This window comes from Gracilinanus agilis, chromosome 4 (assembly GCF_016433145.1).
Source record: "Gracilinanus agilis isolate LMUSP501 chromosome 4, AgileGrace, whole genome shotgun sequence".
NCBI classification, from domain to species: Eukaryota; Metazoa; Chordata; class Mammalia; order Didelphimorphia; family Didelphidae; genus Gracilinanus; species Gracilinanus agilis.
Genome location: NC_058133.1, coordinates 77,472,112 through 77,498,798, shown reverse-complemented (window position 1 = coordinate 77,498,798; position 26,687 = coordinate 77,472,112). Strand labels below are relative to the sequence as shown.

General features: G+C 37.3%; 1 protein-coding gene across 3 annotated transcripts in view; it reads right to left on the bottom strand.

Annotated features, from left to right (window-relative positions):
- Positions 1–26,687, bottom strand: part of CACNA1E (calcium voltage-gated channel subunit alpha1 E) — a 446,383-nt gene that overhangs the window by 98,943 nt on the left and 320,753 nt on the right. For all 3 annotated transcript variants that reach the window (XM_044676249.1, XM_044676250.1, XM_044676251.1), the window contains exons 9-17: positions 22,940–22,993; positions 22,093–22,182; positions 16,421–16,630; positions 14,749–14,861; positions 11,416–11,528; positions 10,950–11,081; positions 9,978–10,050; positions 6,351–6,468; positions 3,552–3,619 (exon numbers count right to left, since the gene is read on the bottom strand). In XM_044676249.1, the coding sequence (XP_044532184.1) occupies positions 3,552–3,619; positions 6,351–6,468; positions 9,978–10,050; positions 10,950–11,081; positions 11,416–11,528; positions 14,749–14,861; positions 16,421–16,630; positions 22,093–22,182; positions 22,940–22,993 (971 nt within the window). The remainder of the gene's footprint in view (positions 1–3,551; positions 3,620–6,350; positions 6,469–9,977; positions 10,051–10,949; positions 11,082–11,415; positions 11,529–14,748; positions 14,862–16,420; positions 16,631–22,092; positions 22,183–22,939; positions 22,994–26,687) is intronic.

Sequence of the window (26,687 nt, the reverse complement as noted above, 5' to 3'; positions counted from 1 at the left end):
TATATGTAATAATTATTGCCTCTGATGCTTTAAGAACAATGTAGTGTCCCTACTTAGCTCTCTTTACAATAGGGATTTCTACTGTTGTCTTATTAGAAATCATGTTTATAGCTCCTGCTTTTTCTGACTCATAATAAATTTTGTTCCAAATCTTGTTTTCACCCTGTATCTGTAGTAGAATCCAAAGACAGAAATTCAAATCCCAGCTCTGCTCTTTACTACCTGTAGGACCTTAGACAAAATCACTTTATTTCTATGGATCTCATTTGTAAAATGGGGAAGTTGTATCACATGAGCTCTTATATTCTTTCCTGCTCAAAATATGTAATGTTTTAAAAGTTTCTTGCATATAGTAAGTTGTTGAGGTTTTTTTTTCTAAAAAATCCATTGTCATCTTTCATTTTATGTCAAATTCATCCCAGTCAAATTAGGTTATTGATTGTTAAGTTTTTATTTTCCAATGTTTTGCATGATTTTACACGTAAAATTTATTTCAGATTGCTTACTGTCTCAGGGAGAGGGGAGGGCAGGGAAGGAACAAGGAAGGGGGAGTTAGAAGAAGGGAAAGAATTCAGAACTCAAAACTTTAAAAAAATGAATGTTAAAAATTGCTTTTACATGTAATGTGGGGGAAATAAGATATTATTTAAAGAAGATTAACTTTTGCTTTCTTCTGTTAAATTCTGTTATATGTTTCTGCAATTTCCCTTTAAAAAAACAGAACTAGGTTCCCCCTCTCTTCTTTGCTTTCAATAATCTGAAACCAATATCTCCTTAAAGATGTTTCTCCTGATCATCTCATTGACTTACTCAAACCCAAATGTCTTTAACCTACTTTTAATTTTATTTTTTCATCTTTCCTTTTCCAAAAAGTTTTCCCTTCCAATCCTAGAAGAGTTCAGAGTAGAATTTTTTTTAAACCTCTTACCTTCCATCTTAGAATCAATACTGTGTATTGGTTCCAGAGAAGAAGAGTGGTAAGGGCTAGACAATGGGGGCTAAGTGACTTGCTCAGGGTTACACAGCTAGGAAGTGTTTGAAGCCTGATTTGAACCCAGGACTTCCCATTTCTAGGCCTGACTCTCAATCCGTTGAGCCAACCAGCTGCCCCCTCAGAATAGAATTCTTAATATCTCCCCATACCATCATCCAATCTCCTAGTTTGAATAATACTCATGTGGGTCACTTTCCCCCAAGAAATATTCATTTAATCTTTCCCTTTTCAGTAAATTTTGGAATGAAATCTCTTATTCAGGCATTTTGTGCCTAAACACTGATTTTTTTTTTGTTTTATCACCTTTATTCAAGCCTTATTCCTTCCTCCTGTTAATGTGATTGCAGATCTCCCTCACAATTACCTTCCATAATTCTGTATTTTGAAGGTCCTTCTTCTGAGAAGCTTAGTTTTCATAAATATTAATATGTAATGCTGACAGTGTAACAAAGTGGAATTGATCAATCAATCAAACAATGAGTATTTGTCATGTGCTTATCCTGTGCTAGTCTCTATTCCAGGAACAAGATACAAAGACAAAAATGAAAGTATTCTTGTCTTCAAGGAGAAAGGGGAAAAAACCAACTTGTCCACACATAATAAGGAGCTCCATATTTGGATTTAGGGGACTCCAGCTACATACCTTCACTTATCTCCTGCACAATCTAGGGTTAACTACATCATCCTTCTGGACTCATGTACCCCACCCCATTCCACTTGTTTTGGGGTATGGGTTCCTTCCATGTCCTTTAGGGATAGAACAAGTTTTTAAGAAATCCGTCCCCTGGTTGGAACAGATATTCCCTGAGATACCCCACTCTTTCCATCAATATATCCTCTTATAATGTGTTCTGAGGCTCTCCCTATATTTCCTTTCCATGGGAAGAACTTGATTCCTACCATCACCAGCACATTGGCATTTCACCTCTCATTGTTCTCTCCCTGCTTTCCCAATGCCCTTCAGACAAGGTAGGAGATGAAAAAGACCAGAACTTCATCTCTTTTCTTGCCCAGTCCAGACAGGAATAAATCTCTGCATCCCTGTTATAGATCCCTTTGAATGATGCATCTCTGGACATTATACCCACCAAAAATGTTAATTCACTAAGGGTAAATATGAATTTTATGCTAAGAAAAATTAATTCACTCATATGCCTGTATGGTATATGGTTTCTTGATCAAGTCAATATTTTTAGGTTTCTTTTGGCTGGGGTATTTGTACAAAGCTTTCAATAGAGTATCTCATGCTGTTCTTGTGGAGAAAATGGAGAAAACCTAGATTAAATGATAGTACAATTAGATGAATTCAAAACTTATTTGATGGTCAGACTCAAAGGGTCAATGTTAATGTGGCAAAAGGTCTCCAGTGGAATATCACAGGAAACTGTCCATGGCCCTGTGCTATTAACAGTTTAATACAGAGCCTGGATAAAAGGCTTACTCATCAAATTTGCAGATAATCCAAAGCTGGATGGGGCAGCTAACATAATGGGTGACAAATATAGGATCCAAAAGGATTCTGACAAGCTAGAATGTTGGGGCAAATCTAATAGGATGAAAATCAAATTCAATAGTGAGAAATATAAAGTTCTACACTTAGATAAAAAATAACTTCAGCAACACAAGATGGGAGCGATATGGTCACACTGCAGATCTTTTGAAAAAAAAAAGATCTAGAGGTTTTAGTTATCTGCAAGCTTAATATAAGCAAGAAAAGAAAGAAAGACATGGGTGAATCTACTCTAGACTAGATGACCTCTGAATTTTATTTCAGTTCTTATTGCTGATTCTGTGAATGGGAAACTGGGTGCTTTCCCCTGTGAAAGAAAGCAAGGAAATCAAAATGAGCTAAAACCCCATGTTGTAGCAGAATATGAATGAAGGCAGATATGTGATTGGGCGGGCCAGAGGGAATGGACTGGCATGGAACTGCATGACTGCAAACCGGAAGCTAGAGCAGCTAGTAGACTACAGGAACCTAGTCCATAGCACCCATCTTGCCCTGGTTTACATAGAACATCGAACAACAACAAAAAAAACTCAGCTCTGCTTTATATATTTGGTCATTTCATTTTCCATTTCTCTTCTGTCTGATGTGAGAGTTGGATAAGGGGAAAAAGTTTAGTCTTTTAACCATCATAGCCTGCAAGTGGAAGCCTTTCCCCTTAAATATTCATTTATATCCCAAAACTTTTGGAAATTGTTGGCAAAAAGTGTAGCTATTTACCATGACTTGCGTCCACCTCTAACGATATGGTTTAGGATTGAGAGAGGAGAAGCCAACTCAAAGGAGAGAAGAGATTTTCCTCAGCTCAGACTGATGTGATGAATGAATCAACTGGAGAGAATTTCTGCAATATGAGTAAATCTCCAACGTATCCATACCCTATACTTCTTTGAATCAGGACAGATACTTAAAAAGGAAAGAAACTTGTAATAGTGAGAAGTAGAAGTTGATGTGTCATACATTGTAGTTAACCAATACCGTCCTAGCTACCAAAGGACCACAAGTTGGCACTGTGGGACAGTAGAGTCCTTGAAGACAGACAATCCTTACCTTTGTCAGCTCCTGAGCATTGGCCAAATTGTCAACAGCGATGGCCAAAAACACATTCAGTAGGGTGTCTGGAAGATGTTAAGGATAAATAACTTTTTTTTAAAGAGGAGTATTTGGTGGGGCGAGCACAGTTAGGTTGAACAGCCTACAACAACGAAACAAAATGAGATGAGACTCCCCTAGTCTTTCTAAGTTAGGAAAGCAGCAGGATTACCGAGGAGAGTCCAGAACCAGACTTTAACAGGAGGTTGGCTAATTCCTGCCTCCAAATAACTTTCTCTTCAATTCTCAGTCATCATAAAGAACTATGAAACTAGAGGGAATGGGGAGGATGCCAAGCCTCTCTTCTATGGCAAAAAAAAAATCATCATCTTCATCCCCATTTTTAAAGCTAACCATTGCAGCGGACATAACAACAACATGAAGCTCACGCCACCCAGACAATTCAAGAGATACTGAGATTGCTATGGACTCATCACAAGATCAGATTCGGAATGATAACCATAGAAAATGAGTGGATAAATGTAATCTTTAATTTAAAGATGGGAAATAAGTAACATCACCCTGAATTTGTGAGTTCCAACAACCTCCTCAGTAACTAAAACACTTCATTGCTGATCAACTTTAACCACTGTTAAGGATAACTTCTTTTTTTGTTCTTTTCTGTTCTCAGCTAACCAGTATCTTCCATGTTAAAAAAAATAACATCAAACCTAACCCGACACATACACACACACACACACACACACACACACACACACACACACACAATTCAGAAGGGTTATTACATGCCCGATGTTCTTTTCCCAATGTAGTGTCCTCTCTCCATCCAAACATAAGTCCTATTTTTCAACTGTTTTCTATACCTACAAGTTTAATAAAACTTTTGGTATTGTTGGTACAAAGATGCAAGTGTATTTTTGTATCCATGCAAAGGGAAGGCTACTTTATAGCCCATTTTCCCTCTAGGGAGAAAGGTAGAGAACAACAATTAAGTTAAAACAACAATACTAAGCTGTCTTATCTAACTTGCAAATGTCAATGCTCAGAGCCTATATGTTAGTCTCTAAACTGCAGAAAATGATTTTGAATATGGATTTGAAGATGCATTGCTTATTAACTGTAGGTATAGAGCAATGGCTCCCAAACTTTTCTGGCCTCCCGCTCCCTTTCCAGAAAAAATATTACTTAGCACCCCCTGGAAATTATGAAACTATTTATTGGACTCAGAATAGAATGTAATACAAAAAAAGTGTGGCCATCACTGCGGTGGCGCCCACTTTGGGAATCACTGGTATAGAGAAATATTTTTCTTTGGTGACTACAATTTTTTTCTAAGTTTGTAAAAATTAAGAGCAGAAGAGACTCCATTGAAATTCATCCTACCATGGATATTAGAGATGAAGATTACAATAATCAAAAATTGATTCTCTTAACAAATGTAATACAGTTGATAAGCAAAAGCAACATTCTTTTGCAGAAATCATGATAAATCATGATATACTTTAAAAAAATTCTTACCTTCCATCTTGGAATCAATATTGTATATTGGTTCTAAGGCAGAAGAATGGTAAGGGCTAGGCAATGGGGGTTAAGTGACTTGCCCAGGGTCACCCAGCTAAGAAGAATCTGAGGCCAGATTTGAACCTAAGGACCTCCCATCTCTAGGCCTGGCTCTCAATCCACTGAGCTACCCAGCTGCTCCCATGTTATACTTCTACTGACTGAAACTAATGATAATAATTCACACTTGTGTAAGGTTTTAAAGTTTGCAAAATACTTTCATCATAGTCATCTTGCAAAGTAAATAATGTAAGTAGTATTAGCCCCATTTTTGCAGATAAGAAACTAAGGTTCTTTAAGGTTAAACGATTTGCTCATGGTAACACAGTTAATAAGTGTCAAAGGCAAGATTTGAACCTAGATCTCGACTATTCCAAGTCCAATACTCTTTCCATTAAGCCATACTGAATGTCTACTTGGCATAGTTCTAAAGAAGATACAAACTCCTACTCTCCAGGACTGGGGTTTGAATTTCTAAGAGAGAATGAAAGAAAACATTAGTTAGATAAGACTGGTTCTGGGGATCAGATGTGAGGGAAGCAGGAACTGGTCTTTCTTCTGGTTTTATTTTTACTTTATCCTCTTTTCTTTTCTCTCTTACTAAATTATAAGTTCCCTTGAAGGTAGAGGTTGTGTCTTATTTATTGGTGTAGCCCAGAGTTTAGCTCTTGGGCAGTGGATAGAGTACTGGGCTCGGAATTAGGAAAATTCATCTTAGTGAGTTCAAGTCTGGTTTTAAACACTAGCTGTGTGATCCTGGACAAGTCATTTAACCCTGTTTGTCTTTGTTTCCTTATCTAGAAAATAAACCTGAGAAGGAAATATCAAACCATTCCAGTATCTTTGCCAAGAAAACTCCAAATGAGATCATGAAGAGCTGGACAGGATTAAAATGACTGAACAATAAAAAAGATTAGGCACAGGAATAGGTAATGCATTTTTGGTGAACTAAATTTCCAAAAATTAAGTGATAATATCTTTAAAATGCTTAGTATGATGTTTGGCAAGTAGTAGGTGTTATATAAAAATACTTATTCTTTTATCTTCCCTTTTTGAATAGATTCCTCTTGTATTTACCTCCATGCACAGTCCAGTTTTGGGCAGAGAGAAGATTGAAATAAAAATGGATTAATTTGGCTTGGATAGATAGTAGTAAAGTCTTCACATCACCTCTATGAGCTCTTACTCATCATAATGCAAACAAGTAAAAAACATCAAACTCAGAAGAAAGGATACAGTTCCCAAAGAGAGTGAGCACGATGAAGTAGATAGCAGACCACATACCGGAGCTGACTCCACCCTGGGAGCGGATCCCATTATACATGACCTCATTCCAGTCCTCACCTGTCAAAATCTGGACAAAGCCAAGAGTGGCAAGGTTAAACACACAGGGTGGCCGATGGTAAAGATCCAATGAAAACAACTCAGACAAACTTTAACATCCACTATCCTTTTGTTTTGTCTCCTTCTAAGGCAGGTTCCTTAACTTGGAGTCTAGGAATCCATGGATAGATTTCAGGGTGAACTGTAAACTTGGATGAGAACAGAAATTACATCTTTATTTTCATGAATCTCTAGCTAAAATCAAGTACTTCTTTCAATTATGAATGTAGGCAACGTAGCATGATAGGATCAGCAATACCCATGAGTAGAAATTACAAATATTTTAATATCACATTACAGTTGTTGTAGATATCACAAAATGGTATTTATTTATTGTTATTTTTAAATGACTACAGGTATTAGAATGGCCACTAGATATATTGCCATATAATAATTTTTTAAAAATATTTTGATAACTATTTCAACAGGTGACAATTGTGTGGCATAGTGGATAGAAAGCTTTATTTTAGCTGAGAAGACTTGAGTTCAAATCTGGTCTCAGATACTTATTAGCTATGTGACCCTGGTCAAGTCATTTACCCTCTATCTGCCTCACTTTTCTCATCAAACCAACTGCCACACACAGGGCAGTTAAGTCAGCCTAGCTGAAGCAGCAGAGGGAGAGACAAAAGGCAGTATGTGCCAGGAAAGTCAAACCACCTTGACTACTGTCACCTTTCCAATCCTGATGGGGACAGCCCAGGACCCTGAACCAAAGGGCACTGGAAATACTAACATTAAATAATGAAATTGAAGAATAGGCATTAATATCTACTTTGCAATTGTACTCTAAAGACAATGGGACTCTTTAATCTAATTTATAGCTGAAACCTTCTAAAGGTGTTGTATCTCTCATTGGAATGTGAGCTCCTTGAGATCAGGGATTGTCTTACTTTTCTATTTGTATCACCAGTGCTCAGCACAGTGCATTGCACTCAATAAAATTTGATAAATGCTTCATTCATCCATTTGTTAATCTGTAAAAGGGGATCATGGCATTAACTACTCCCCCAAGATTGTTGAGAGGATCAAATGAGATAATATATGTTATTTTGTAAAGAATAACTTAAATTTTAATATTTAAACTAATATAATTGGTTTTCTTTGTAATCCTATGAATTTTATTTTATGCATTTAAAAACCTTATTCTAAAAAAGTCATTGTGCTCCACCACACTGCCAAAAGGATATGAACAAGATTGATGACTCATCTATCCTTGATGTGGCTATTGGGGAGGATGAGGCAGGAGGACAGCTTCTGCTCAAGAATCCTAAGCTGCAGTAGGTTAAGCCAAATGGGAGTCCACACTATGTCTGACATCACAATGGGAGCAGTGGAGAGACAAACCAGCCCAGATGAGAAATAGAACAAACCAAAGCTCTTTTGTCTATCAGAAATGGAATCATATTCTTTACTGGTCACTTTCAAGCCTGGACTAGATAGGGAGAATTAGATTAAAAAAATTAAAAAGACCCATTTATAAGAGGGTCACCAGCATGAAGAAGGACTTTTGGATCCTATATCATATAAAATTGATTAAATGAATTATGGGTGTTTATTTGGTAAAGAGAAAGGAGCAGTGGACATGATAGTTGCATTCAAGAAACTACTTCAAGAAAGAGAAATTAGATTTAATCAATTTGGCTCCAAGGGATAGAACTAGGAGCAATGGATGGAAGAAGCTGTGAAGAGACAAATTTAGGCTTAATGTCAGGAAAATATTTCTATAGATTAGAATTCTCCATAGTTGGAATGGATGGCCTCTGGAGATAGTAAGATATTCCTCATTAGAAATCTTTAAGCAGAAGCTACTTAATTATTTGTTGGATACAATGTAGGGGGGATTCTTTTTCAGGTATGGGATAGACCAGATGGACATTAAGTTCCCTTCCAACTGTAGGATTCTAAAATAGGGTTCCATTTGCACATTAATCCTTCTCACACAGATTGATTACCCTCTCTCCCCATCCTCAAAATTCTCCTTTGTCATGCCAGGAACTAGAAGGCTCAAGTATAGAACAGTTGTCTGAAAACAGAGAATAATACTAAGCCCCAGACATCTTTACTTTCCCATCGCTGCCATGTTGTTATAAGAATCCCACACATGCATATATAGAATTGATTATTATTCTAATTTTTGTCATGAATGAAGTTGATAAACCTGTAGATCCTGAGGCAGCATTTTCTAAGAGAAAAAAACGTTCTTAGCTAAATCTCAAGAGGTCTTGGTACTAGTCTTATCACCATGGCTGGTCAACTATGATACTGGTTTTTGTTGAGTTGTTTTTAGATATTCAACTCTTTGTGACCCTATTTTGGGCTTTCTTAGTAAAGATCCTGAAGTAGTTCACCATTTACTACTTCAGTTAATTATAGAGATGAGGAAACTGAGGCAAAGAGGGATAAGTGTCTTACCCAGGGTCACGTAGCTAACAAGTATCTGAGGACAGATTTGAATTCAGGAAGATATGTCTTCCTGACTCCTGACCTGGCATTTCATCCAATGTCCCATCTAGCTGTCCTTTGGACAAATTACTTAATATAGTGGTACTTTAGTTTTCCTATTGGTGAAATTGGGATAAAATGTGTCATTTCCATTGTGGATGAGGATATCTGTGAAACTGAGAACACTTGAGTTAACCTCCCCTCTTCCACACCACCAACCAGAAATGTTATGAGCCAAGAAGCAATGGCATTAATATTGAATTCAAGTTAACTTTGCGCCTGGGTAGATTGATCTAGGATCTAGCTACGGAACCTTTGGGTAAGGAGGATATAAAAATAATTTTAGTATTTTGACAGAAAGGTCTCGAAATGCCAGGGAACTTTCTTGCCAACCACTATTAATATCCTCACTGGAGACTTTTACCTCCTTAGACTGCCTTTTTGTTTTCTATTTTAGGAATTGCTTTGACCTAAGAAGATGTTAGAAGTTTTATAATGATTTGTTTATCTGAGCCCTTGGAATGATACATTGTACTATAACCAAGACACCTTCATACCTCACAGTAAAACTGAGAAGATAAAAGAGGTAGATTCTAGAGCTGGAAAGCACTTTAAGGATCATATGTCCTAATTTTCTTATTTTACAGATGAGGAAACTGAGAATCAATGAGACAATGCAATTTTTCTCAAGGTATATAAGTGACAAAGCTGAGGCTGAAATTAAGGACTCCTGAGTCCTATTCCAGCATTATTTCCATCATACCATAAATTCCTCAGGGGAAGAATTTGGTTGAAATTTAAAATATCTTTATAATGATTATGACTGATTAAGGAAGGATGATCAATGCCCTAAAAGAGGAAGAAAGAGAGGAAGCCAGAGTTTCAAAAAAGGAATGGCAGCCTTTCTGAAGGTCTAAAAGAAATATAATTCCTTAAGAGTATAATTCAAGATAACCCTGTTTCTATTCCCTCTTCCTCCCCCCGCCACCTTGATTCAAATTGCTTACTTTCTGTAGTCTTCCCTTGGTTTCATACCTGGAATACTGTCATAATGGCTGCAGGGAAGGTGTCAAAGTTTGCTGAAGGAGTTCCATCATTAAAATTAAACCTGAAAAGAGAAATCAGAGAAGCAGAATGACATGAAACCTCTGGAACCAATCCAAACCTCACTGTTTATATTCTAAGTTCTACCCCCTTCCCCATTTCCTATGCCTTCTTCAATATGTTCTTCTTTTTTCCTATCAAGACCTAATAATAATCCACTTTCAGCCGAATTGCAAAGATGGCACTACTGCCTCCTATTATCATAAGCACTTGTAATATTTCCAGCAGTGATAATGGATTTGTACTGATCCATCAATATTTTCTCATCTGGTATCTTATAATTTAATTTTTGGTGATATGAGCAAAGTAAGAGTAAATGGGGAGTAAAGTAGGAGTAAATCCTTTCATTATAATAAGACCATAAGACACTCCCTCCTCTCCATATATGGCTATTTATATATTTCTAGATATATATATATGTGGATATATCTATCTATGTGTATATATAAGGAGTCCATGTATATATAGAGACACACATATATAAACATATATCTCTATATACATACATATTTCTGTATATTATATTACATTATATTAAATTATATTATATTATCAGCTGAAGTCACAGATTATAGATCCAGTGGAATTTTGTCTCAGAGTCTATACTGTGTGACCCTAGGTAAGTCCCTTATCCACTTTATTCCTTAGTTTTCTTATAGGTAAAATAGGGACAATAATAGTATTTATCTCCTAGGATTATGAGAATAAAGATATATTCAAACAAATGCAAATAATGTATAATACGTGTGAATAAGTATATGATAAAAAAATAAAATGCTTTGTGAACTTTAAAGCACTACTATATAAAATGAATTACTATAATAATTATTATCAATATGTAAAAGGATAATTGTGACATAGAACTGTGGGGTTCTTTTATCTAGGAAGCTTGTAGGAGCTTACCTGCCTCCAAAGAGCTGCATTCCCAACAGAGCAAAGACGACAATGAAAAGGAAGAGGAGGAAGAGTAAGCTGATAATGGATTTCATGGAGCTCATCAATGAGACCACCAAGTTCCGTAGGGATGCCCAGTACCTGAAAGATAACAGGCAACATTACTACCCACAACACTCTACCCTTCCCCCAGTCACAGACCAGAGTTTGTGAAATGAACTGTACTTTGCAAGCTTTTCCATAGTGGAGAAAAGAACAAAATTCAGGCATCCTTGGGAATTCTGTCTAGGGATTTGGCCTGGGAATTTTCCCTGATCCTCTTTTGTGAGGTCACTCATCCCTGACTGAGTCTCCGAAGTGCTAGAAATTGGTCAAATTAGTATATACAGAGGAACACAAACAATATGAATCTGCAGGAAGGAATAAGGAATTTCAACATCAAAGGCAGGTAAGTTTCAAAATTCCAGCCACTTACTTAGTAACCTTAAATATTCTTAGAAGTCGGAGAGCCCTCAAGACACTGATTCCGAAAGAGGTGCCAGGTCTAAAGATGGCCCAAACCACTTCAAAGATACTTCCCACAGTGACCTGAGAGGAAAAGAAAAACAAAAATAAAACTTCCTTGATAAGAGTAGGGAGGAGGATGGAGTGAATACAGGTATCCAACAGGAAGCCACGGAAACCTCAACATTCATAAGGGAAACAATACATTCCAGCATTACTGCATCACTAGAAATGGACAGATTTATCCTATTTGTAAAGGTCATAGAAGGGAAAAACAAAAAATAAATTTTAAACTCTTTCATTAGGAAATCATTTGTGACATCAAACTCTCCTTTCTGCTGGAAAAGGCTTCCCATCACCCATCCTTTATGCCTGCAGTATAAAATTAATTTCCTTTTGACTATAGTTAGTGAAAAAATATATAGTCTAACCTATCACCTCCTTTATCTCCTCAGCTTTCTCTTCTCTAGATTGAGTAATCCTATTTCTTTTCTTCAAAAAGCTTATTTACACTAGGCATGGAGATGCATGCCTGTAATCATGGTTGAGACTTGGATTTCTGGAACTCAGGAATTCTAAGTTGCAGATGGACTATCCCAATCAGGTGTTAGTGCTACATTTAGCACTAATAATGGGGTGAAAGAATGGCACAAAACAGTCCTTGACTCTGTTTACCTTCTGATGATGGAGTCAAGAGATAAGTAACTAGAAACATGTAAGTAGATAGAAACTAATCTTAGAGAAGGAGGCACTAGCAGCTGGTAGGATCGGGAAAGACTTTCTGAAGAAAGTGGGATTTAAGTTTTGTACGTAAGGAAGACAGAGAAACTAAGAGGCAGAGATTGGGGGCAGAGAATTCTAAGCTTGGGAGACACAAAACAAAGGCATAAAGAAGGATTATTATGTTCAATGAATAGTCTGTTGGCCAGTGTAAATGGATCACAGAGTATGTAGAGTTGAGTAAAGTGTATGAAGACTGGGAAGATAGAAAGGTGTCACCTTATGGAGAGCTTTCTATTCTAAACAGAGCAGTTTCTATTTCATCCTGGAAGTAATAGAGAATCCTGGGAGTTCTTTGAGCAGGGTTAGAACTCCATTTAGGAAAAAAAATCACCTAGGCGACTGAGTGGAGAACAGATTAGAAAGAGAAGAGACTTAAGGCAGTAGTATCAGGAGCCTGTGTGAGAAGAGAGGGGGAAAGGTATAAGAAAAACATTGAGAATGTAGAAATGACAAGATTTGTCAACTTGTTGAATTTTTGGACTAAGTGAAACTGAGGAACTGAGGTTTATATCAAGGTTGTGGGCCTCAGTGATCAAGAGCATGACTATGTTTGCAATATTAATCGGGAAGCTCAAAAAGAGGAGAATGTTTAAGTGAAAAGACGATGTTTTGAACATGTTAAGCTTGAGATGCCTAAGGGACATCTGAGATGTCCAAGGGGCAGCTAGTGATGTAGGACATGAACTTAGGAGAGAGACTTGAACTAGATAGATAGATAGATAGATAGATAGATAGATAGATAGATAGATAGATAGACAGATAGATAGATATGTATTTATGTTTTTTGTTACAATATAGTCATTTTTAGTCCTGTCTGACTCTGTGTGAACCCATTTGGGGTATTTTTGGCAAAGAACGTGGAATGGTTTGCCATATCCTTTTCCAGTTTATTTTGTAGATGAAGAAACTGAGGCAAACAGAGTTAAATCACTTGCCCAAAATCATATACCTAGTGTCTGAAGCTGGATTTCAACTCATGGAGGAGTCTTCCTGATTCCAAGCCCACTGCTCCATCTACTGTGCCATCTAGCTGCCACATGTTTATACATACATATATACATATGCATAAAGAATCATCTACATAGAGATAATAATTAAGCTGTTTGAAGCTGAAAAATAAGATCCCCAAGTAAAACAGCATAGAGCAAAGGCAGAAGAGACCCCACACAGATCCACAGGGGACATCCATAGTGACTGGGTGTGACATGAATGAAGAACCTGCATCAGATACTGAGAAATAGCTTTGGATAGAAAGATAACCAGAAGAGAGCAACTGCATGAAAATATAGAAAGGAAAGAGTGCTCAGGAGGAAAAGGTTATGAACAGTTTCACATGATGCAAAGATGTCAAAAAAAAGACAAGAATTGAGTAAAAGGTTATTAGCTTTGGGAATTAAGAGAACATTGGTAACTGTGGAGAGGGCAGTGATACCATATTACCAAATATCTATTGTACATTTTGAACTCGATGTCCTAGAGACATCTCAAACTCGGTATATCCAAAATAGAACTCATTATCTTTTCTCCAAAATCCATTCCTCTTCCAAATTTTCCTATTTCTGTAGAAGCTACATCATTCTTCCAGTCTTCTTGGATTATGAATTCCACATTATCCTCAACTCCTTACTTTCTCTCACCATTCCCATCCTGCCAATATTGTAAGTTAAGTTTTGCAATGATCACAAAACATTTGCCAACTCTTGTTTTTCCTACCTCTACATCTCCCACATCCAATTTCTCTCTACTCACACAGACTATCCTGACTTCAGGCTCTTATCACCTGTCACCCACTCAGACCACAGCAATAGCTTCTCTGCCTCAAATCTCTTCCCATTACAATCTATCTTCCACACTATTGTCAAAGTGATTTTCCTTAAGTGCTGATCTATTCATGCCATTCCCTTATTCATAAAACTCCAAAGGCCTCATATTGCCCTAATAAAATGCCAGAAAAAATCATAGGGATTTAATAAATGTTTATTTATTAGTTGACTGATTTTATTTTTTGACAAATTTATATAATATGATAATAAATTGACAAATTTATTGATTGACTGAATAATTATTTAAAATAGAAAATTAACAGAAGATACTTCCTCTAGCCCTTTTCCCCCAATCAATGACTTTACAATATCTTGTGGCCTCCGTCTATAATAGTCAAAGTCATTGAGTTTCTCTTTTCTTCAATGGACAGTTCCTAAGATCCCTCTCCTCATCCTATTTCAAAACTGAATTTGCCCAAGAAACTAATTTTGTAAATTTTGTATTCTTTTACTCAAACATATAAAACACCATCCATGGTTCCCTCTACAATATTTTACTCTCTTCTCACTCCTAGTCCCAAAATTTAATGGTTAATGGTTCAAAAATAAAATGGTTGATTTATCGATTCTAATTCAAGCCCCTATTAGCAATTAACTGTTCGTTTCATGTCATGAATTCAATTGTCCATGCTCCATACCACCCATCCACAATACGGACATTTATGAAAAGAAAACAGACAAATTTCGAAGGCACTTACCCCAAAATCAAAGCAATTGAAGGAAGAATGAAAATAAAGGCGTGGCCCCATGCCATACATCTTTAGGGCCATTTCTAAGAGGAAGAGTCCCAGAAACAAAAACTCTGCATAGTCTGAAATTATTAAAATAAGTGACATTACACACATGGGTAATATCTCTTTCTTTATCCACAAATATAAATATTGCTTCTATGGCCACAAATGAGCAATATTCCCACCCAATGAATGAATCTTTAATAACATTAACACAAACAGGACTTGTCTTAGGTTCCTGCCAGTCCTATGGCTCTATTTGCATCTGAGGAATTTCTAATAAGAGTTGAGCTCAAGGGACAATAAATAGCTAAATTTTCTCTTATCTAACAAGTAGATTGATCATTAGACCCTGAACTTTTAGAACAGAAGTAGGGAAGGTTGTTTAGCAGTTTGACCTAAAGAAGTTTTTCTAATACTTACCACTGCAATCAGACTTACCTTACCAATAGGTTCCATAAGTAGTCGCCTACATTATACTATTTGAAGGTGCATCTTTTCCCTCACATATTTCCCCTAGTAGTTTTTGGTGTCTACTACTTCCAGCATTAGTATCATATTAAGGGGGAAGCTGGGTGGCTCAGTGGATTGAGAAACAGACACAAAGATGGGAGGTCCTAGGTCCAAATCTGGTCTCAGATACTTCCTAGCTGTGTGACCTTGGACAAGTAAGTCACTTGACCCCCATTGCCTAGTCCTCACCACTCTTCTGCTTTGGAACCAATACACAGTATTGATTCTAAGACAGAAGGTGAGGATTTTAAAAAATTAGTATCTTATTAAAATGATTCCTATGGTGAAGTACATACTTGGGCATCATCCAGTGATGGCAAAGATTCTAGGTGCTTTAAAGGCTATGCAAGTAGAATACAACTTCTAATAGTTCCTACCAAGCTGATAAAGATTCAATTGTGGATCCTTAAGTCAACAGAACTTTATGTCTGTTGCTAAAGAGTAAGTTAATTATGGAAAGGTTCATCATCAAAGAGTTGATAATCAAGAGATAAATTTTGTGTCCTTAGTAGCTCATTGAATTGTTTGTCTAGGCATGGAAAGATCTTGATTTGAATCATGGATGAGATCACAGATATTTGGAATATTGAGTTGTTCAAGAAAGGCACTATGCTATTTGGAAGATGCAGCAGCATCTAACAAACACAAACAGGAAATAGTTTTGCTGATTAATTGGTAGACAGAGTTGGCAGCATTCAGGATAAAGCTATGCCCTCACAGACAACATCGTGAGGGTAAATATCTTCTCCCCTCCCACAATGTTCTTTGGTGTTGCAGAGATAAAAATTAATATACAAAATACTAAAAATTATATATTTAAATTTTTATTAATAATAAAACTGACATAAAAAGCTAACTAAAAGGTACTAACCAGCCCACTCCCAAGAGCAAAAGAGAGGAAGAGGGAAGAGTTACAGCCAACTATAAAACAATAACATGACCATGCAAACGTGGAGGTGTAGGAGAGATGTATGAGGGATGCAGTCCAAGGTTCAAAATCTCCATTTATACATAGTCACTGATAGAGATAGAATACTGGACTGGGCAGATTTTGGTCCATATTGAGTTCTTCTGTTAATACATCCAAAAGTCAATACTCTGCAGCATTCAGACATGTTGTACTTACAGAGGAGGTGAGTGAGCCACAGGGGCTGGTTGTGATGGACAATAGCCACACAGGCAGTGTTGAGAGCTACTACACTCAAGACCATCCAGTAAAACACTTGGGATTTGACCATATGACGAATGGAGATTCGCAGAAGTCGCTCCTTGTGCCGGAAATAAGAGGCTCCATCTACTTTAGTACTTTTTATACTGGCACGAGCAAGAGGAGTACCTGAAAGAAGAACAAATAAGAAGAATAAAAGAATGACGACTGACATTTATGTATCACTTAAGTCTGTGACATATATTATGGGCATTAGCTCATTTGAACCTTATGACAATAAGGTTCTTGATCTAGAAATTGAGACTCAGAGAATTTTAGTGACCTGCCTATAGATCTACTAAGTTTCAGAGTGAGAACCGAAGAGAGTCTTCCTGTCTCTAATCTAGTACTCTCTACCTATTGTGCCATAATGTCTCTAGGAGAAAGAAAAAATGATGGTGTAAGAAGAATAACTTGGGGCTCCTCTGTTACCTGAAAACTGTAATGTTTTCATTTCAAGTAGTTTTGAGAAAGTAAGGTCATAGTGGATATCATCCAAGATTTGGAGTCAGGACAGCTTTGATTTGAACGTCCTATCCCCCCATTCTCTTAGAGGCTATGTTGTCCATAAGGACATTTTACTTGTGGACCTTAATTTTAGTGAAGTATAATGGACAGAATGTCAGGCTTGGAGTTAGGAAAACTTGCCTTTCTGACTTCAAATCTGGCCTCAAACACTTACTAGCTGGAAAGTCACTTAACCTAGTTTGCCTCAATTTCCTCATCTGTAAAATGGGCTGGAGAAGGAAATGGCAAACCACTCCAGTATCTCTGTTAATACAACCTCAAATGGGCTCATGAAGACTCAGGTATGACTGAAAAATGACTAATATGAGGATAGTAATACCTGGATTATCTACCTCACAAGCTTGATATGAATCTCTCTTTTTTTATTATTATTATTTTAAACCCTTAACTTCTGCGTATTGACTTACAGGTGGAAGAATGGTAAGGGTAGGCAATGGGGGTCAAGTGACTTGACCAGGGTCACACAGCCGGGAAGTGTCTGAGGCCGGATCTGAACCCATGACCTCCCGTCTCTAGGTCTGGCCCTCAATCCACTGAGCTACCCAGCTGCCTCCTTCATATGAATCTCAAATAAATCTCTTAACTGTTTAATCCAAGATTATTTCCTCAGTCTTCATTCTCTCTTGACCTCTCTGAAGCATTTAACATGGTTGACAATCTCTTCTTGAGATGTATTCTCACCTCTAACTCCAGGTCCCTGGACATTTCTCACCTTTCCATGTGCCGTGCTTTTCTTCTTTTTTATTGTTCCATAGTTTCCTTTACTGACTTTTCTTCCTCTTCTTTTAAAAAACTACCCTGAAATAATGCATTCTCTAAATCTCTGTCCTCAGCTTCTCCTTCCTATATATATATTCTCAGCAATTCTATCCATTCCTATAACTTTGAGTTTTCTTTTTGGCTTAAAAGAGATGAGGGGTAGCCACTCATGTCACTTCTATGGGCATCCAGAAACACTCTGTGGGAGGCTGAAAACCTCTAAGCAAGACTTCCAAAATCTCTCTTTCTTTTTTGAGGGAAGGGAGGGGATTCTAGTTCTAAATTTACAACTACATGTCTCCACTCAGATGGAACTTCATATTCAAGCTGAAAAAGAATCATCATATTCCCCATACAACCTTCTTTTCACTTTCATATTTAGGTTAATGGCACCATTCACAGAATCTTGAAATTAGAAGGGACCTCAGAGCCCAAAGAGTTCTTTTGTTGTTTTCAAATTTTACATCTTTATTCATCTGTTAAACCCAACATGATTTCATGGAACATGAGGGAAAACTCTAACATTTTCTAATTATGTGTAGAATTGGGCAGATGGCTTTTGTAAGATCTTCATTCTCTGCAGTTGAAAAAAGATAATTTTCATTTAGAATTCTGGGCCTTCTTTTTTCTGTTCTCTATAATCCACGTTAACTGAGTAGCTTGTACTGATCAGTGAGATTCAGTTTGTTCCAAGGCTCTGGATTATTCTATCTGTCCCAACTGACATCAAGATTGAAAGTTGACAGATGCAAGACATATAAAGCTGCTCCACTAACTCCCAGCTCCAATAAACACAAAGAGGGGATCAAGTTTTGAGGTTTTGTGATTAGTTGAATATATGGCAGATCCTGTCCCTCAGAGCTCAGGGACTCAGCAGCTGTATTGGTTCACTTCTGGTTTGGCACCCAGTTGCACCAGAGAAGAAAAGGAGGAAAAGGGGCATGGTCCCAGAGAGACTATGCTTCATCTAAGGACCAACATATGGTTCAATCTATCCCTAAAAATAAATCTCTTTTATAATAGTTCTAAGAAGTACTTATCCATCCTTTTCTTTTATGATGGGAGGAACTTCAGAGGATAACTAATCCAAACATTCTTTTTACAGATGAAGAAACTGAGACTTAGAGGGATTCAATGATTTGCTAAAGGACACAGACTTGGCAGAGTCAGGATTTGAGACCAGATTTTCTGACTCCAGATCCAGAGCTATTATAAATGTTTCATGTTTCCTCCTTACTTGAAGAATTCTAGAAAAATGAAACGTATTACTTCTTACTGTTCCATTTTAAGACAGCTCTTTGTTAGTCAAGTTTCTTTGCACTAAGCCTAAATATTTCTCTACGATTACCAGTGAATTCCTAGCTCTGCCCTGTGGAGCCAAATAGAATTAGTTAAACCTTCCTTTAACATAATACAATTAACCTTAAATAATTCTTTATCCCTGGAGTTCTTCAAATAGAGCCTGTATTATTATTTACATTTATGTTCTGGGCTGAGCTTGGCTCAGGCAAGTCCCCTAGTAGTCTAGGTTTGATACTAGAACAAAATAAGGCACTCCTAGGTCCTTAATAATTAACACCAACACCGACAAAAGATTTACTCAGACAGTTCAGGAGAAAGATATTCAACAAGGACAGGCATTGGGAACACTTGGAGTTGATTCAGCTATGTAAAATTCCCTTGCCAAAGTTACTCATTGTGATCCACCAACCAAGCTTCAGAACACTCAATGGAACTCATTATGGATGCTTTTTTTGTACCCACAAGATGAAGTATTGTCTAAAGTCAGCCAATCAAGTCCCAAGGAAGTTCTCCATATCTTTTAAGAAAAAAAAAAAGAACAACTAACCTAACTTGCATGGGAGGAGAGGTCAGGGTACTGTTCCTACCACAAATGTAATGTATTGTCAAAGGGATTTCTGTTCATTAAGAAGAATTGATGATCTATAAAGCCCACTCTAACTCTGAGAGGTATTAATTTTATGATTCTTCTTATTAGTCATGCTTGAAACCCTGACGTCATCTATGACTCCTTCATCAACACTCTCTCCATATACCAACCAGGCACATTTTATCCAATGTCCTGTTGATTTAGCTTTTTGACTTTCTAATGCATTTAGATTACTTCATGTTAGTGAGTACATTTCCTCTCTCATGGGTTTGCAATTAATTTGAAGCAAAGAAACAAGTCTTCCCATTCTATTATTCTTTGCAGTGTTTCTCACTATGTAAGTGCCAAAAAATGATTAAGAAATGAATGGATGGCTAGATGAAGGGATAGCTAGGTGAATGGATAAGCGCTTATCATGGTGCCTGTTTTATATTAGATACTTAGTAAATGTTTATTGATGATTGATACATGAATATTTGCTTCCCCCCATCTTGTCATTCTTTATCCAGGGCAAATGCCCAATGGTTTTCTCTCTGTCTGTCTCTCTCATCTATGAAGTAATAGCTTTTCCTAATTTAATGAGGTAGAAAAACTTGCCCATTGGACAGATTTTCTAGTATGGACTGGGAAAGAACTCTAGGAAAATGACTCAATCAATTATAACAGTTTTAATATTATCTCCTAGTGCTACTTTATTGTTATTGTTGTTCAGCCATGTCCAAATCTTCTAGACCCCATTTTGGATTTTCTTAGCAAAGATTTTGCTTTGTGTGTTTTGCCATTTCCTTCACCACCTCACTTTACAGATGAAGAAACTGAGGTCGACGGTATTAAGTGACTTGCCCAGAGTCAAATAGCTACTAAATGTCTAAAGCTGGATTATTTGAACTCTGATCTTCCCAACTCCAGGCCTGGTGCTCTATTCACTGTGCCACCTTGCTACCCCACTTGGTTGTTTTCTCTGGCTAAAAACAAATTGACTTCAGGACTTCATTGGCCTAGGAATGATCATTGTTTTAGTGTCTTCATGTTGAATATTCTCCATAGCAGGGCTTTCATAAACATATCAATATGGGAGGGCTCATACCCTTAAGGGATTAATATATGTTAGGGCCTAATTTGTAGGTAGAATTTGGATTGCATTATTAGCCCTGATATATTATATTTCTCTAGAGCAGGTAGGTGGTACAGTGAATAGAGTGCCTGGCCTGGAGTTAGGATGATCTAAGTTTAAGTTCAGCCTCAAATACTTATTGGTTGTGTGACCCTTGAAAGAAAGGAATTTGGGCAAAATGGAGATTGGCAGAGTCAAGATACAGGAGTTTGCTGATTGCAAAAGATAGAATGTGTAGGAGGGAATCTCAGAATTCTCTGAGAGGGTTCTGAGGTGATTAACTTCCAGCCTGGAGAGGAGAGAGGGAGAGAGTAGTGAGACAGTCACAGCTCGGGGACTTGGCTCTCCTCTAATCCACTGTGTGATCCTTGATAATCTCCTACTTCAGTCCTGAGAGATCCCAGCCAGCAAGTTCCTCATCCTAGAGATTTCTACTGACTCCTGAGAAGACAGAAATTACCATCTTGACTGATTCAGTCCGCTAATTTACCTCTGCAAACTCAACCTGAACTATTTGCTGACTAGATCACTCTTGTTACTAGACTGCTGATCCAGCTGCTATATCTCAAACTTCATCAAAGACTATTTCGGATGGGCTCAGACTAGGGCAGTTAGACAGGAAGGTTGGGGAAATTAGACAGAGAAGGAGATAGTGTAGCTCCAACATTGCTGGATGCCAAAGAGACCTTTGCAGGTCAGTGGGTTCTGGGACAGATAGGTACTTATTAGCCCAGGGAAACTCCTAGCCCTCCACTCCTTACCCAATCCTAGTTATCAACTTTAATTGACCTATTGTTATTAATATCAAGAAGTCAGATTGCATTCCTCAGAGCTCCAGGTCTGAGGGTAGTCATATTGCCCTTAGGACAAGGAGAAGCATTTACAACAAACTGCTATATTACCAACCTTATTTAAGGGTCAATATGCAATCTTATATCCTTGGCAAGTCACTTAACTTTGCCTCAGTTTCCTCATCTGTAAAATGAACTGGAGAAGGAAATGGCCAACACTTCAGTATCTTTGCCAAGAAAACCCCAAATGGAGTCACGAAAAGTCAGTCTTACCTGAAAAATTACCAAATAACAATATAAATTCTATTTCTCAATGATGGTGTCCTGTATATTATCTTTAAATCATTTTCACTTAGTAGATGCAAAAACCCTACGGGGTTACCCATCTGTCTATCCCCACATGGTTTGGTTTCCCTTTAGCTTTTCTCTCAATGTGTCTCTCAAAGATAAGATCTTTCTTTTCACTGAAGTTTGAGAGGATAATAAGGCACAATGTGATTCAACTCACCCACAGAGGAGATGTCAACACAATGTTCATCACTTGAGTCACGAGTCATGGCTTCAGTGCGACTCCTTTTAATGGTTGCCCTTCGGAGCACTGCGTTCAAAGGAGAAAGAAATCTATTAAATGACCATGTAGTATAGTCACAATACCCTGTCTAAATTCAGACCATGATATCATCAAGCAATCTCTAATTGACCCATGTTCAATCTTTCTATCCATATGCTTAGTTCTCTCTAACATGAAATTTTTTCAGTTTCCATTCCTATGGTAGGTTATCATCTACCATCTCTCTTGAAGCAACTATGAGTATAACATAAGGGTTTCAGAATTAGGATCTCTACAGCAAAAGGAGTCCTTTATTCCTTGCCCAGCACTCTAGAATCTCGCTTCTATAAAGTTTAATTTATATACAACTAGCATAGTAGTATCACCAATCTGTGTGTTCATCTTCAGGATTTCAGGATCAATACCGGTCACTCGGTGTGAAATGATCAAAAGGCAAGTCACGCTGTTAAAAGGTAGCCTCAACCTATGTGGTATCACCATGGCCTGTGCATTTTACATGCTCATTACACAGTCTGAGCTTCAGTCCTAGTACTTCTGATATATCATGCCCTCTAGAATACAATATCTCTTGGCTTCGATTCTCAATATTTTATGTGGCATTCAGATTTTCCTGTGAATTGATTCCCTTCATTCTAGAGTACCAGGGACCATATGACAGATGAACTTTCTGAAGTCCTAGGATATATCTTTCTTTCTTTGGTTCCTTCTTTTCTTTATAATCAAGAGAATATGCAATTAGATGGAAGGGAATAAATGCAATGAGCCAATTTGAGCATTTTCTTACCTTCCAAAGCTGATGTTCCAGAATTTTTGTTTTCTTCAGCCAGCATCACTTCCTCTATGTGAAAACAAATGGTTTAGCAAATTATCTCTAAATGCAGTCATTTTGCAAAATGAAAACCCCTTAGGGACATCTTCTCAATAGAGAAAGAGAACAATGAACTCCATAGACAGTCATCAGAAATAGAGAGAGAGAGTACAAAAAGAAAACAGACCTAAAAGGTGAAAGTAGGAAAAGAAAAGAAAATAGTTATAAATAGGGGTATGCTAAGAAAATAAAATTATGTACATGGTGTCTCCTTCAAGGTGGATATAAACAAAGAATGAATTAATCAAAAACTTTAATAAGAATGAAAAACTTTCCCACAATTTAATTTCTAAATTTCCTATATTTTCTACTTTTTTGAAATTAACTGTTTGTCAGGTATTTGCTTCCCTAGCTTATCAAATCCCTTGATCCACATGTATAGTTGTAACTTTCTCACATGTTTCCAGGTACTACTATGTTCTATGTTTCCGGCACCATTCTATTCTTTCCATATCTTTCCCACGTCTCTTTGGAGAGAGAGAATGAGATATTGATCCCAAGGGTTAGCTAAGGGATCCCATAGGGAAGAGGAGGGCTCAAACCTCCAAGTTTTTCCAAAATAATGACCATCTCTCCATCAGAAAATCACAATTAACAGGGAAGTCTGGAATTTAGAAGTAAGTTTAACAGATAATCTACATGAGGAATTCTGTTCCAAAGATTTTCCCCTTGGTGTCCCCTAAAAATAATCCTGGACATCATGGTGTATTCACCCTTGGTCTATTTGAAAATATTGAAATGGAATTCATCTGCATTCAACTTACATAGCCATTCAAATTAGATCTGAAAAAAATTACTAGGTCTTTCCACTATTCTCTTCATCTACCATACTGTATTTTTCCCTTATTTCTCAGCCAGATTCTTAGAGGGGAAAAAGCTATCTACAGCTATTATCTCCATTTCTTTTCTTCTCATCACTTCTCAGCCTTTTACAATCTGGTTCCTGGCTTCTCTCATCACTGAGATGAAACCATCCTATTAATGATCAAGTCTGATAGCTTTTACTCAATTCTTACTATTTTTGACATCTCTGCCTCATTTGGCATTATTCACCATTCCCTCCTCCTAGATATTCTCCCCTCTCAGGGTTTTCATTACACTTCTCTTTCTTGGACCTCCTCCTATCTATTGGACCCTTTCTCCCTGTTTGAATGTTCATCCATATCATGCCCCTAACTGCGAATAGACCCCTGGGACCTTTATCCCACATCCTCTCCTTGAAACTTCTTTCTCTTGATGATCTCATTAGCCTCTGTGGGTTTAATTATCATCTCTATTTCAACTGGCTCTTAGATCTATCTATCCAGCCCTAGTATCTCCCCTGACCTTGTCATGACTCTTTAACTTTTGAACATTAAAAACTGGATGTTCTGTAGATATCTCAAATTTAACATGTCCAAAACTGAAACTATTAACTTTTCTCAAAACCCAACCCTTTTCTGAAATACTCTATTTCTGTCAAGCACACCTAAAACTCCCAGGTACAAATTTACAACTTCAGTCTTATCCATGACTTTTATAATACTCACTCGTCCTTTGGATTTACTTAATCACCACATTTTGTCACTTCTAAAACATTTCCCATGCCCATCCTCTTCTTTCCGCCAATACAACTCCTGCCTCATTTAAGTGCTCATTATCTCTCACCCAGACTACTGCAATAGTTTCCTAACTGGTCTCCCTGCCTTAATTCTCTTCCCACTGTAATATATCCTCCACACAAGCTGCCAACATGATTATTCACAAACCTCAGGTCTATGTCCCTCTCCCCCTTACTCAATAAACTTCAGTGGCTCCCTGTAATTATTAGAATAAAATGCAAACTCTTCTGCTGAGCACTTAAAGTCCCTCACAACCTGATTCCAAATTTCCTTTCTAGCTTCCTTACATAGTGTTCTACTTTATATACAATGTTGTCCAGGCAGGGTAGATTTCTTGCTGTTTCCCACCATTGCCTTCCTGACTCCATGCTTTTTGTGCTCCCTCCTCACTTCTGTCTCTCAAGAGCCATAATTTGCTCTATTACACAACTCCAGGGCTACCTTCTACATGATGCCTTTGTGATCCTCCCCTGAGTGGCTAATGCTTCCCTCCACATAAGATCTTTTATTTGTCTTGTATGAATCTGTAAGTATTGTCTCTTACAACTAGATTGCAAGCTCATCAGGGCAGATATGGTTTCACTCTTGTCTTTATAGCTCTAATGATTAGGATAACAGCTGAAAAAAATGCTTCTCTCTATTCTTCATGTATGACTTCCATCTCTTGTGCTTTCTGCCTTTTTCCCTGGCCATTATCTCCCAAGCATGTAATGCTCTGCTCCCTCACCCTTGGCTCAAAGAATCCATCTCATCCTTGAAAGCAGAGCTCACATACCACATCTTTCAAGAACCCCTTTTTTTTTTCTTTTTTTAAATTTTATTTAGTTGATTAATTAGAAAATTTTTCCATGATTCATGTTTTTTCTCTCCCCTTCTCTTGGTCCCCTCCCATAGCCAATGTGCAATTCGACTGGTTTTACATGTGAAAGAACCCTTTTCTGATGCAACTCCAATTTCTGGTATGTCTTCCTTCTCTAACCACCTTGGATTTAACCATAGTGTATTGACTTTGTCATCATTATATGTATAAGTACATATATAGAGAGAGTATAAATGTACATATCTATAAACCTATTGTCTACACCAGTAAAATGCAAGCTTCTTTAAAGCAGGGTCTTTTTCTTTGCTCTTTTATGTATTCCTCAGTACCTAGAATGAAGCCAAGAATATAATTGGTATTTAATAAATGCTCTTGAATATACTGATTAAGTATGATGATTGACTGAATGATAAAAGATATCAACAGAAATCTGGTCAGTTCCCAAATCTAGGGGGATACTAAGATTATAGATCTAGAGTTGGAAGGGACCAAAGAGGTCATTTTATCTCATTTAATGGATGAAGAAACTTAGACCCAATAAGGCTATTAAATGACTTGCCAAAGGTCATATAAGTAATAAGCATCAGAAGTGGGATTTGAATTCATAATCTCTACTCCAGAGCCATGGCTCTTTCTTGCTCACTGACTAGCTAGTGGTACAGTTCTGACCTGAGTATTCATCCCAGAGATCATGGTGCTAGAAAAATATTAATCTAGCACTTGCAACTGCCAGAAAGATATATTAAAGAAGCTACTAAATAGTTTAATTAAAACATTGATAAACTGTAGAAATATGAGTAAGAGAAAGGAAAATCACAACTATAGTTCCATCCTGCTTATATGCATGTATATTCTATATCATCTAAGAGGCAAAATGCGTTATGGTTCTAATGCTTACAAAAAGTATGCCTTTTGTACTTAGTCTTAAGATTAATAGGCTTTCTTTTTTTAAAGTAGACCCTCTAGTTAAACTCTTAAGTCAACTCAAAGGTCAAGAATGAGTGGTAGGATATCTATTTAAGAGAGGTTTTAGGCTCTCTTCCGGTTAAGATGGCGGCAGAGTAAGGAGCAGCTGCTCGATCTCTCCTGACCGAAGCATACAGGACTCCTCAAGGGGACATAAAAACGAGTCCAGAAGAACAGAGGAACCCCACAACAGGGCGCAGCATTGGAGGTAAGCAGAATCAGGGCATTTCCACGCTATAAAGGGGTGAAACAGCTCTCACTAAAACGGGAGAGGAAG